Source organism: Synchiropus splendidus, chromosome 19 (assembly GCF_027744825.2).
Source record: "Synchiropus splendidus isolate RoL2022-P1 chromosome 19, RoL_Sspl_1.0, whole genome shotgun sequence".
In the NCBI taxonomy this organism is placed as follows: domain Eukaryota; kingdom Metazoa; phylum Chordata; class Actinopteri; order Syngnathiformes; family Callionymidae; genus Synchiropus; species Synchiropus splendidus.
In genome coordinates, this window is record NC_071352.1 from 5,392,751 (window position 1) to 5,403,978 (window position 11,228).

An 11,228-nucleotide genomic window follows, 5' to 3' on the forward strand; every position below is an offset into this window, starting at 1 on the left:
AATTCCCTATGGGGGGGGTTATCCGTTCATTTAGTAGTAAGAGATGTCTTTTGGGTGGGTTTCACATTCGCCAGCAACTACCAGAGATCAGCCACTTATGGGTCTTGTTTATGAGAACTTCTTGCACATGGGATGTCAAATCATCAGGTGTTTCTGACTAACTTTTCATCTACTGTTGACTACATAAAATCCAGACTCTAGCTGCAGTTTTGTCACGGCTCACCTGACAGATAAATACAGTGCTGGTCCAGAGGATTTATCTTACACACACTGCATGGCTGAAATAACACACACTGAGCAGGACGAGACCAGAGGACTCGCCTCCAGTGGGTCATGTGGGGTGAAGGAGCATCAGAGAGCGGGGCCTTTTCTCTATTCATCTTTTCTTCTTTAATGTTTGGACCAGCGGTTATTTTTAAACCTCTCCAAACCCTATTTGTTGTGAGCTCCTTACTTAATTCATTATAAAAATCCATGGATTAAATGTTACCAAGTAAAAAAAATATCTGTCTGATCTGTTTCTAATTCTCATTGATTTTATAGATTTTTTATAAACACACATGGAAGGATTTATGCTGATAAATGTAGATCAAATAAGGCCTTGAGTGCGTATCTCTGCGCTAGTGGTCTCTATCAGTCTCTCTTGCTCTTCCAGACCATCAATGACAACAGTCCCATGAAGCGCTCGGCATCGTCGTTGGGTCACAGCAGGTCCGGCCGCGGGCACAGGGAGCGAGGAGACGACTACACCATGGATCGTGTGCCTGAGGAGGGCCGCGTTTCCAGACACGGGCACCGGCGAAAAGACCGAAGCCACCGCGCGTCCGAGCGGTCACTCTGCCACTACGCAGATGCCGACACAGGTGAGGGGATTTCTTTTGAATCTGCGATTTGTTTTGCTGTGTGCTGATGACCTGGCTCACAGACCTCGGCACCACCACGGCATCCGGTGACCTGACAGCCAAGGACAAGGACCGGGGTCGTTCTAAAGACCGCAAACACCACCACCATCATCACCACCACCACGGCTCGGTGGAGAAAGAGCGCTATGTAGCAGACAGAGGAGGCGAGTATGGACACAGACACTCTAGAGACAGAGACCATGACCGAGAGAGGGACCGAGAGAGAGACAGGCGCTGGTCCAGGTCACCCAGCGAAGGTCGCGACTGCATGCCACATCGACAGGTAGGTGTCCAGGTCTAGTATAACAGCTGGAGATGACTGAGGAAGGCTTGACCCTGCATGTCCCTCCACTACAAGACAATGCTTGTAAACATTGACTTGTAAATCACTTCTCCCTCAAACCAACAAATATGGACTATATTTGTTTGTCGTGATTTTGTCTTCACTCCTCCTGCTCCCACGAATTCTTCCCCAGAAGAGCACCAATGTATGAGCTAATGTGTTTAAGAAACTGCAGTCTGAAGTCATCGTTTTCAAAGTGCACCATGTTTTTCACTCCAAAATCCAACCCCTAACCTTTTTTTTTGTCTCCTGTTGTCCACTGTGTTCTTTCCTCTGCATGTCATGTTGCTTATCTCTGTGCAGGATGTTCATCGTTTTTAGAACGCTCTTCACTCTGCTTTTAATTTTGGCTTTTTTTTCCTCTGTTATTACGTCGCACGACGCCTGCGTTAGATCCAGGTCTCCATCCCAAATCGCACTCTTTCTTCGCTGTGCATTCCACACTTTATTCTACATGTTCTGTCGTTGAACTGTGGTACGTTCCTTTTATTTGCCTTATTTCACTTCTTGTATAGGGAAGTAGCTCGGTCAGCGGAAGTCCAGTCCCGTCCACTTCGGGTACGAGCACTCCGCGCAGAGGCCGACGACAGCTGCCTCAGACTCCTGCCACGCCCCGCCCACATGTCACATACTCCCCTGTTGTGCGCAAGACCATGCCAGTCCCTCCCTCAGGACCTCCGGGTCCGAGGCGATTCTCCCCTGAGCCGACCCAAGGTCAGGGCGTCCCCCTAGCTGGCATTCCAATGGCCCACCACGGCCCCCCTCGCCATCCTCCCGTGCGTTGGGGAGACCAAGTCGGGGGCTCATTGGAAGGGGATGGCTGCTTCTACAACCAGGACTATGACCCTCGACATGAGCCTCCTGCCTATGAGCAAAACCCAATACAAGGTGGCAATCCTCACGCTCATCCTCTTCCTCCTCCGCCACAGCAGCAACCACACAACCCCCATCCTCTTCCGCCTCCTCAGCCGCACCCTGTAAATAACCCCCACCCTCACCCGCCTCCCCACCCACAGCCCAACCGCACCTCACCACGGACAGTCCTCCACGGGGCCCCTGCAACCATTACTGGACCAGCGCCGGGTCAGCCGGGAGTCCAGCGTCGCCTACCCAATGGGTATCGCTCTTCATCTCCTTCCACACATCTACACGGACCACAGAAGGTCCCCCCTCCAGCTGGGCATCCGAGGGGTCCTCGTAAGGGCCTGCATGAACCCTACACAGAGACACAGGACGACTGGTGCTAGCCCCCGGGGACACGGCACGAACGGAGAAACCCAAGTAAACAGACAGAAAGGTGAAAGAACTGGCTGCCATGATTCATTCTTTCATAGCTGTTTATTCCACCACGGCTCGTCCCGGGTGGTGGGCTCGATGGCGGTGGAGGGTCTGCGCCGGGGGACACCAGGATCAAGTGCATCATTTTTACGACGCCAAGTGAGGAAAACAAGAACTACGGAATCGTCCACGGCCGTTGTTTGTCTTAAATTCTGCCTCCGGCAACGAGCTACAGCCACTTACAAGATGTCAAGAGTTGCGACTCGACAAAACAAAAAAAGACTTTCTTTTTTGTCAAAGCTGACGCTGCAGGGGACCCAACCCTCCCAGCCACTCGCTGAATATTGATGAGTTTTATCATCTGTGTTTTTAATTGAAATTGACACGCCGGCCTCACGAGGCGAGAGGTGGGTGGGAGTGTTGGGGGAGCACGCTGTGGATAACCCCGGAGGACTCGCTGGGTCAAGTAAGGATGTTTACCCCCGTCCGCGGAACAAACAGCCTCCACTCAGAAACAATATAACCAACCTCAACCTGTGATGACGGAGAAGAAAAAAAAAAGTGGAGTTCCAAACAAACTTTTCTGCAGTATTTCTTCTTCTCCTCCTGCAGCTTCTTCTTCTTCCTCCTCTTCAACTGAAACATTGAAGCTTGAATCTTTGGTTGCACTCCACGCAGCTTTGTTTTTTAGACTTGCAGAGTTGTACACCCTGTGGAATCCTGCATGAATGATACAAAAGAAAATAATAATAATGATAACAATAATAATAATAATAGCAACAATGAGAAACGACTGTATGTGGGTGGGGGTGCTTTCTTGGTCTTTTCTGTTGTGATCTGAACGTTTCTCTCTTTTTTTTTGTAATCTGGCCTTTCTGTTTCTCTCTCTCTCTCCTGTATGACATTCCTCTCTTTGTACCTTCACTGGAACCCGCCGATGGAAGGAGAGAATTTATCTGTATGAAAAACAAATTTAGGTTTTGCTTGCTCGTCTGTACGTTCCGTGCCAAATGCCTGAAACACTGAACAGCTGGAAATGCACATCTTTTTTTTGTGATCATAACTTTTGTAACACAAGTGATGATCTTAAGGGAAGCAGGGTCCGTGTCGAGAACGTCGGTGGACGAAGTTGCCAAATCAGAAAACACTTTCAAGTCTTCCAGGATTTTTGGGTGGAAACAGAGAGATAGAGATTTATAGAAAGGTTTAAAAATGAGAGAGAAACTGTGCGTTTCATGGTAATTGGCTATATAAATGGATGAAATACAACGGTTTGTGATGGTCACGAGACAGATTCCTTTCTGTCTTTTGTTGTTTTTTAAGATCAGAGTCTTTTTTCCAACCCTGAGGTGAAGCTTTGACACTAATGCTTTTACTGTCAGCTTCACTTCATGAAGCATTCGGGTCTGTCACTGCGATACTGGGCCTCTTTCATTTGACCTAAAGGAGCCAATACATCGATTGCTAGTCATTTAAAAGTGCTGTAACAACAGCTGAAATGACTAGGGTGCACTTGAATTAAAAAAAAAAGTATTCTTTATCAAATGTAGAAATGGACTAAAATATTTAGATAGTCACTCAATACTCAACAATTGTTCAAGATTCTGAAGGTTTCTCTGAGAAATTTGTGTTTTCTAACCGTTTCTTGTGGTGTTACCAAAAAGACACGAAACACCACAAACAAAAAATAGTAGATAGTAGAATAGTTCATGCTTTTTGTGAGTGTAGATTAGCAGTGTCAAACTCAATCAGGGGCCAAAAATGTTGGACAAATGAAGCTGCAATCCATATTTACTGAAGCCTTTTACTGAATTTACTGAGGCTAAAAAAAGGTGGTTTGTTTTTAACTACAGAAGTTGTCCTGCTTCATCATTACACTGGAAACGCTCTCCCTGAAACACGTTTCATTGGGAAATCCGATCAGAGCATCGTGAAGTTTCCGGATTGATCGCTGATATTTATAATTCTCGTCAACAAGATGAGATCAAGATGCTGGTTTTTCATTCGAGCCGACAATTCGAAGCACTTCTTTGGACCCCTGGCCTTGAGTTTGACATGTTTAGCCTTGAGCTTATGTTACTGCCATGTTTTTGAATGAGAGAATGGAATTCAGTTTCTGCTTGACATTCCTTAAACTGAAAGGCATATGCAACAATAAAAGCACAATTTAGTCAATACTACCGTACAGCAAGAGCGAGGGGGATATTGAACCCTCAGGCACTATGCAACGGTTGAAGCTGTGCTCATGAGGGTAAAAGGGAATCCAGTATTTGTCCCCCTGAAATATGAATTTGTTGCCTTGTGAATCTGTAAATAGTTTAGCGAGACTAAAGCACGTAGGTAAAAGAAATCACTCAACGGTAATTGACTGTTTTGCCGGATAATTTTTTTTTTATATTAACTGCCATCTCTAGTGATCAAATTTCTTCAGTCGCCATAGGTCATTTTTGAGATTTGCTCACCGAGGCGCAGTACCGTCTATGGCCGGAGGGTGCCACTGTAACGCTACATATGTCGTCTGGCTCGGAACAGAATCCGGTGTTCAGACGTTTGGGTTGGAAGAAAGAAGTCTGTCGTGGGAAACACCTGTGTACAATCTTTGTTTTGATTCCGTGTGTTTCTCTGTGTGCCTCAAACTAACACGTGTCACCAATGCACACCACTGTCAGCTCCATCGATGCGTAGAACTATGATTTCATGTTTACTTTAACCTGGAGGCCTAACACATGTTGACCAGAGAATGCACCAGAAATATATATATGTATATGTAGAAGAGAAAAATAACTGCCTATTAGTGTCTTTCCAACCTCAGTGGAATGTCACAATATTTTTTCACTAAAAATCAGATATAGCACACTGGGTATGTAGCTCCTGGTTGTTGTGTGTGTGGGTGTGTATGGGTTGGTTTGTATCAGGTGATCGGTTTTGTGCTTACTCAGCTTTATTTGTCTCCAGATTTTATTAATTCATTTGTTGTTGTTTTTTTTTTACACAATTCAGTCGAACAACCCAAACATTTTGGCTGTGTGTGGATGAGTGTGTGAGAAATGCAGAGCCCTGGTCATCCACCATCCATATTTGTCTATGCTGCAGTGAAATCCACTAACACGCTGATCAACCACACGTCAAAAGCAATGTAAAGCCGCTTCTGAGAGAAAAAAAAGAGTTTTTTTAAGAAGAAAATGTTAAAAAAAGAAAAAAAAGGAAAAAAAAATAGTTCCAGAAATGCATGTGCTATGTGCATGCCACACCGTGGGTTAACAGTCATCTTCAGGACATAAAAGATAAAAGCAGACTATTGAATTCAGAGGAAAAAAAAGATATATAAATAGATAGATGTTTTTAAAAAAAAAGCAACAGTTCCTTTTTCCTTCTATTTTTGAGAACAAAAAAGGTTTTGAAAAAAATGAACAAAAAAAAAACAACTAAAGAGTCGAAAGACAAAAGAGACTTTGGTGAAAGTCTGGTTTGTTTCCTGCAACATGGGGATGAGACACGACACGATCAGGACACCACCAACTGTTTTTAAAGAGAAAAATGTATAAAATAAAAGAGAAATGCAGTTCAATGGTGTTTTCTCCCTTCTGTTTGTGGAGGCCTCCGGTTTGGTCTCGCACGCACTCCCTCTTCTCTTCCTCTCTCTCCAACTCTGTCTCTCTCTTTCTCTCACTCTGTCGCACTCTCGAACTGTCTCACTGCTATTTCTACCAGTGCATTTTGTAATTCCAAACAACTCTTCCTAAAGAATAAAATCCAGAGAGAATGCACGCCGTCCGCCTGCTGTGTGGTTCTTTTGTTACTTTGATCCTACTTATGTCATTGTTTTACTTTCCTTCTGGCACTATAGGGCTACATAAAAATAGAGGAACAAACTCCTGCTGCTGGATGGGATCGCTGAAACCTGATGGTTTTTCCTAACACTAAAGAAATCAGAGGAAGTGGTGAGAGATTACCGCAAAAGTTTGCAGAAGTGTAGCACCATCTTCCTGCTCTGTGACTTCCTATACTTACTTCTTCATCAGTATTTTATTTCTGTTTGCAATTGCTTAGTTTTTAAACATTTTCAGGTGAGAAAATCCATCACCTCCAGAGGGATTACAGAAGTATGGATCAAGATAACGTGTGCGCGAAGAACCAAAGAGCGGGTGAAAAGAGATTAATAGAGATGAGGGGAAACCGGGATTGAGTCTGAAAAGTTTTTTTTTATTGTTATTTGATGAGATGCATCTTAAGAAATATTACACAAATGAACTAGTATGTATTATTTGCAGTGCTAGTGTGACTCAGACATTGAGATTAATAGTCAGAGGTAGATTAAGTCCCAACCATTTAGCAAAGGAATACACGGATACTTTTGTACCATTGATACCGTCTCGAGCTTGACAGCCTTAAATGACGGGACGACTGTTTGTCTAGGAACAAGATCTCCCCCAACTTGTGTGTTTATTTGGAGGTCCAGGAGCAGCAGTTGCAGTTCAAAGTTAGTCCCAACATGCCCCTGAAGAACACATGCGTGTGGAATTCCAAAGGCATCTCCAGACGGTTCCGGCCCCTGAGAGGGTGCTCTGGTTTCATCCGGAAGAATCGGCAGCACCGTGGAGGCCACTTGGGACTCTGACATGCACTTCCCCCCACATTCCTTCCTCCGTGTTCCTGGGCTTAACCCCCTCCCCCAGCGCCACATTGCCACCGGTGGTCTGTGTGTGACTCCCTGTTGTTTGTTGTCTTGAAGTCACAATTTGTCAACATTCCTACACTTTCAGACGCTGTGAACGCACATACATATATTTCTGGAGGAACTATTTAAGATAGAAAACCCAAGCACTTGCATCACTTGACATTCATTGGCGTATTTGAGGATCCTTTCCCTCGTTCAATGGAAGCCGAATACAAAGGCGTGACCGCGGGGGTTCATGATTGTCAGCTGCTTTACAACCTTCAGTGGAGCCCCAATCTCCTGCTTTTGTTTTGTAAATCAGAGCTAGGGGGTGGGAAACAACTTCACCCCCGGTCTCACGGCCAACCGAGAACAAATGAACATGACAACACTGGCGTGACGTACAAAAGGTTTAATAAATACTGAGGTAGACTCAGTCGACATGTATGTACACGCATCTACAAAATCACGTCCGTCTCTTGGCTCCCAGGAAGTGACCCAGCAGCTGCGCTCACGCACCCGGGGCCGAGGACCTCGCCGGGTTGGGCGCACCCTCCCTCGGCCTGCGGGGAGAGCGGGAAGGTTCTCCGCGCGTAGCTCCAGCGCAGAAGCGCAACGTAAACGTCCCTCCGCCGCCTGAGCGTCAACACACCGCCACAGTTCTGTGGACCAACAGCGGGCTCTGCGGGACCGCTAGGTCAGAGTAGCTCCCAAAGTCCGTCAACGCGGAGCTTAGCTGTTGCTCCAGTTTGGCTTTCTTGCACGGAAGGAAGTCCGGCACCGCCGCCTTCCTGCCCCGCCGCTTCCTGGAGGGGGACGTCGGAGCAGACGGGCACGCGTTCTCCTTGTCGTCCGCGGACCGAGCGGGTTCAGACGGAACCTCCGCGGAGGCTTCAAGTTCTGAGTTAATCCCCACCGGGTAGAGCTCCTCCAGACACCCCGTGATCTGCGGCTCCGTGTAGGCGGCGTGGTAGATGTCCCTGGCGGACTTCATGACCAGGGACAGCAGGAGGCTGCGGTGCAGACGGAGACCTCCTCGCTGGGTCCGTGAGCTGTACAGTTTCCCCAGCGCGACCACCATGATCCTCTTGGCCTCGGTGCCGACCTCCATGTCTTGTTGTGGCGAAGCAAAAACCAAGCCGAGGTTCGTGGTTGTTTTGGTCGTAGAGTGTTGTTCCTCCCCGCCGCCTGCGTCACATTCAGACACAATACACACTCGACGTTGGACCGTTATTTAAAACCTCGCTGACGTCGTGCGATGACGCGAGGACTCAGCACCAAGCCCCGCCCACTAGTTGTAGGACCATCACGATCTCGCATTTTTTAATGGTTAAAGTTAAAAAGTTAATGGTTAAAGTCACTTAAATTGTTTTAGTGAATGAGAGACTTATATTATATTATGCTAATTTGGTGGACTCAACAGAATGAACACCCGAATAGTTCTTCTGTCCGTCCATTTCCATTTATTATTTGTTTTATTTTTAGTTTTTTGAATTTTAATTGTTGAATTCGAGGTGGTTGACTTGATGTTAATTGGTTCACCCTGGTCTTGGTTTGGACCCCCATCATTTAATGGACTTACTGTAAGTGGCTTCTGATAAAGGCATCTGCTAAATGGTTCTGTAATCCAAACAAATCTTGGCTGGAGGCATTAAGTGTAGTGAGCTTATGCTTTTTGCTCAGAAATTGAGGTACACCAAGGGGTTTGTGAGATCCGGGGGTCAAACAAAGAGTATATTTATATCTACATGTTCCAGCTCATGCATACAAGACTTTGTTTAGTTCTAGAAGTTTATATTATATTTAGAGAGAGAAACTTATTTTATGGATTGTCTTGTTTGTTTATTAAATGAAGAAATAAAGCATTTGAAATGTATGTATTAAAAGTTATACATACATTAAAATTCATTTTGTTATTTTACTTATTGTTACTTAAAAGGATGAGAATAACGTCTGTTATATTTTGAAGTGGAAAAAAAAGTATTTTAGAATGGGTAGCAGAAGAAAAGTCATTGGTCGACCACACAGATACATTTACTTTATTTAATTTATATCGTTAAAAGTGCGTTGCCTTTTTTAATTGAAATAAAAAAGGATGCGAGCCAGCCAGGAGTCGAACCTAGAATCTTCTGATCCGTAGTCAGACGCGTTATCCATTGCGCCACTGGCCCGATGGCAGGTTCTGGGGATAGTTGCTATGGTAGCAATGTTGCACTAAAATGTTTCATCTTTAATTTCAAACGATTTCAAGTAATCACACAGACGTGAACCGTCAGCAATTACGTCCAATTCTACTTATTTTCTAGCTGCATCAAGAGAAAGTGAAAACAAGTCTTCCACCTTTCTTCACTCCAGTTCTTGATGATTTGCTTGCTGACGCAGTGTTGAAGTAAATCTAGTCTCATTTTTCAAAATAAACCACATTTTAGAATGTTTATTTTGTTGACAAATAGGTTTGTGTTAACCTGTTGTTACGGCTAATCGAGGTTTTGTAACGCTAATAACCTTGATCCACCAATGTTTGCATGATCCTGAGCAGACACGTCCTCTGGCAAATTCCTCGCCTCTATTTTTAGTTTGTCTCCCACCAGAGGTGACAACACGGCACTCGTGATGAAAGTGTCTGCTCCCCCAGACTCACCCATCCCCCTGTGTTTGCCGCTTCCTCCTACAGGAAGACGAAAACAGAAGGGGGGTCTGGTGCCCATATATGGAGCATCCTGCGCTTGTGTTACACGCGGAGGAAAACCCGTGACGTGTGTGGGAGCCCTCATTTCCTGAAGCCATTTAAAGTAAGAGTCAGGATTGCATCAGTGTTCGTTGCTTCCCTTTGACCAAATTTGGGCAGTGGAATCTGCTCTTTTAGATATGATCTGATGTTATTACCCGAGAATGATTTGTCGCTGAAATGAGCTCAAAAACCGGGTGGCAGAGAGAGCGTGACTATTTTCGCCCACGAGGAATTTGAAGAATGCAGTCCATTGTTTTTGACGGGGCTGAGGAGGCCTTCATGACCTACATGGCTCGAACCTCAACGGAACATCCTAAACATAGAAAATAATTATCCGAGTTAGTACGAATTTGTCACAAATATATTTCAACCCTGTCTTAATTTTTGGAACGTTTAAGATGAAAACACTTCATTTTTTGGCATGTTTATATTTTATTCCTTTTACTCCTCCAAATATGATTGAAACAAGTTTCCAATTTCTCCTTCAATCTTCATATACGGAGTCCAGCAGATGGCAATCTCTGCTCAATGATGTTGGCCTTGCGCTTGCCGTTTAAAAACAAATAGCGCCATCTGTTGACTAAGTAAAGAACAGCGCGGAGCAGCAAATGAACTTCATTATTAGGTCCGCGGAGTGATACATTAACACCAGATGAGCACGCGGTCATGATTGAATTCCAATAAAACGGTCTTCTTTGTTTTTGATTGTCATAGTTATTATTTTACAAAGCAATAGCGAAACTTCTTAAAATGAAAAGCAGGTAAATCACGACAACATTAATTCTCTGAATTAGTATTTGGTATCTGTATATTTTTCATATAACGAACTACTTTTCCACCTTAGTAGCGCAATATTTTATATTTAGACGGCGGAAGCAGTGGATTTTATGATGTTTTACCTCCTGGCTGATAATAAAATGAGGTAAGTTATTAGTGAAATACCATTTTAGTCCTCCACATGTTTAGAAAGTCCTCAAAAACGTTCCATACCTAGTAGCTAGTAGCTTAAGTCTCTAGTAGCTAAAGTAGTCAATTAGCATCATGCTAACCGGTTTAAACCGCATCATTGTGATGTGCATCAAAGTAACGCGTATCTGAAAGTATGTTCATTTGAAGATTTTACTTTACCTTGAATTATGTGAAATATATCAATTAAATATAAATATGATCAGCAATTGCATATATATATATATATATATATATATATATATATATATATATATATTATTTTAACATTGCTGATTATGGCTTACAGCTTAAGAGAAGTCAAAAATGTCTGGTGTCTTTCAGCTTCTTCTTCACAATAGCCAGGGGAAT

At 44.3% G+C, this 11,228-nt stretch overlaps 3 protein-coding genes and 1 non-coding gene across 10 annotated transcripts in view; 2 read left to right on the plus strand and 2 right to left on the minus strand.

The window, feature by feature from the left end:
• LOC128751463 (voltage-dependent P/Q-type calcium channel subunit alpha-1A-like) overlaps positions 1 to 6,290 on the plus strand; it is a 53,079-nt gene extending 46,789 nt beyond the window's left edge. For all 7 annotated transcript variants that reach the window (XM_053852495.1, XM_053852489.1, XM_053852491.1 and 4 more), the window contains 3 exons: positions 656 to 863; positions 926 to 1,185; positions 1,761 to 6,290. In XM_053852495.1, the coding sequence (XP_053708470.1) occupies positions 656 to 863; positions 926 to 1,185; positions 1,761 to 2,492 (1,200 nt within the window). In that variant the 3' untranslated portion in view covers positions 2,493 to 6,290. The remainder of the gene's footprint in view (positions 1 to 655; positions 864 to 925; positions 1,186 to 1,760) is intronic.
• A 427-nt stretch (positions 6,291 to 6,717) lies between these two features.
• LOC128751308 (immediate early response gene 2 protein-like) lies at positions 6,718 to 8,402 on the minus strand. The gene has a single exon (XM_053852256.1). It carries the CDS (start codon positions 8,289 to 8,291, stop codon positions 7,824 to 7,826), a length of 468 nt encoding a protein of 155 aa, XP_053708231.1. The 5' UTR covers positions 8,292 to 8,402; the 3' UTR covers positions 6,718 to 7,823.
• An 876-nt stretch (positions 8,403 to 9,278) lies between these two features.
• Positions 9,279 to 9,351, minus strand: trnar-acg (transfer RNA arginine (anticodon ACG)). Its single transcript has one exon. It is a non-coding gene; the product is annotated as a tRNA-Arg (tRNA).
• Positions 9,352 to 10,648: 1,297 nt separating this feature from the next.
• zgc:103625 (methyltransferase-like 26 B) overlaps positions 10,649 to 11,228 on the plus strand; it is a 52,278-nt gene continuing 51,698 nt past the window's right edge. The window contains exons 1-2 of the mRNA XM_053851397.1: positions 10,649 to 10,672; positions 10,756 to 10,833. The gene's annotated coding sequence lies outside the window, so the exon portion shown is untranslated. The remainder of the gene's footprint in view (positions 10,673 to 10,755; positions 10,834 to 11,228) is intronic.

Excerpts from the sequence above, each read along its gene's own strand:
- LOC128751308 (XM_053852256.1), bottom strand. The coding sequence starts at position 8,291 with ATGGAGGTCGGCACCGAGGCCAAGAGGATCATGGTGGTCGCGCTGGGG.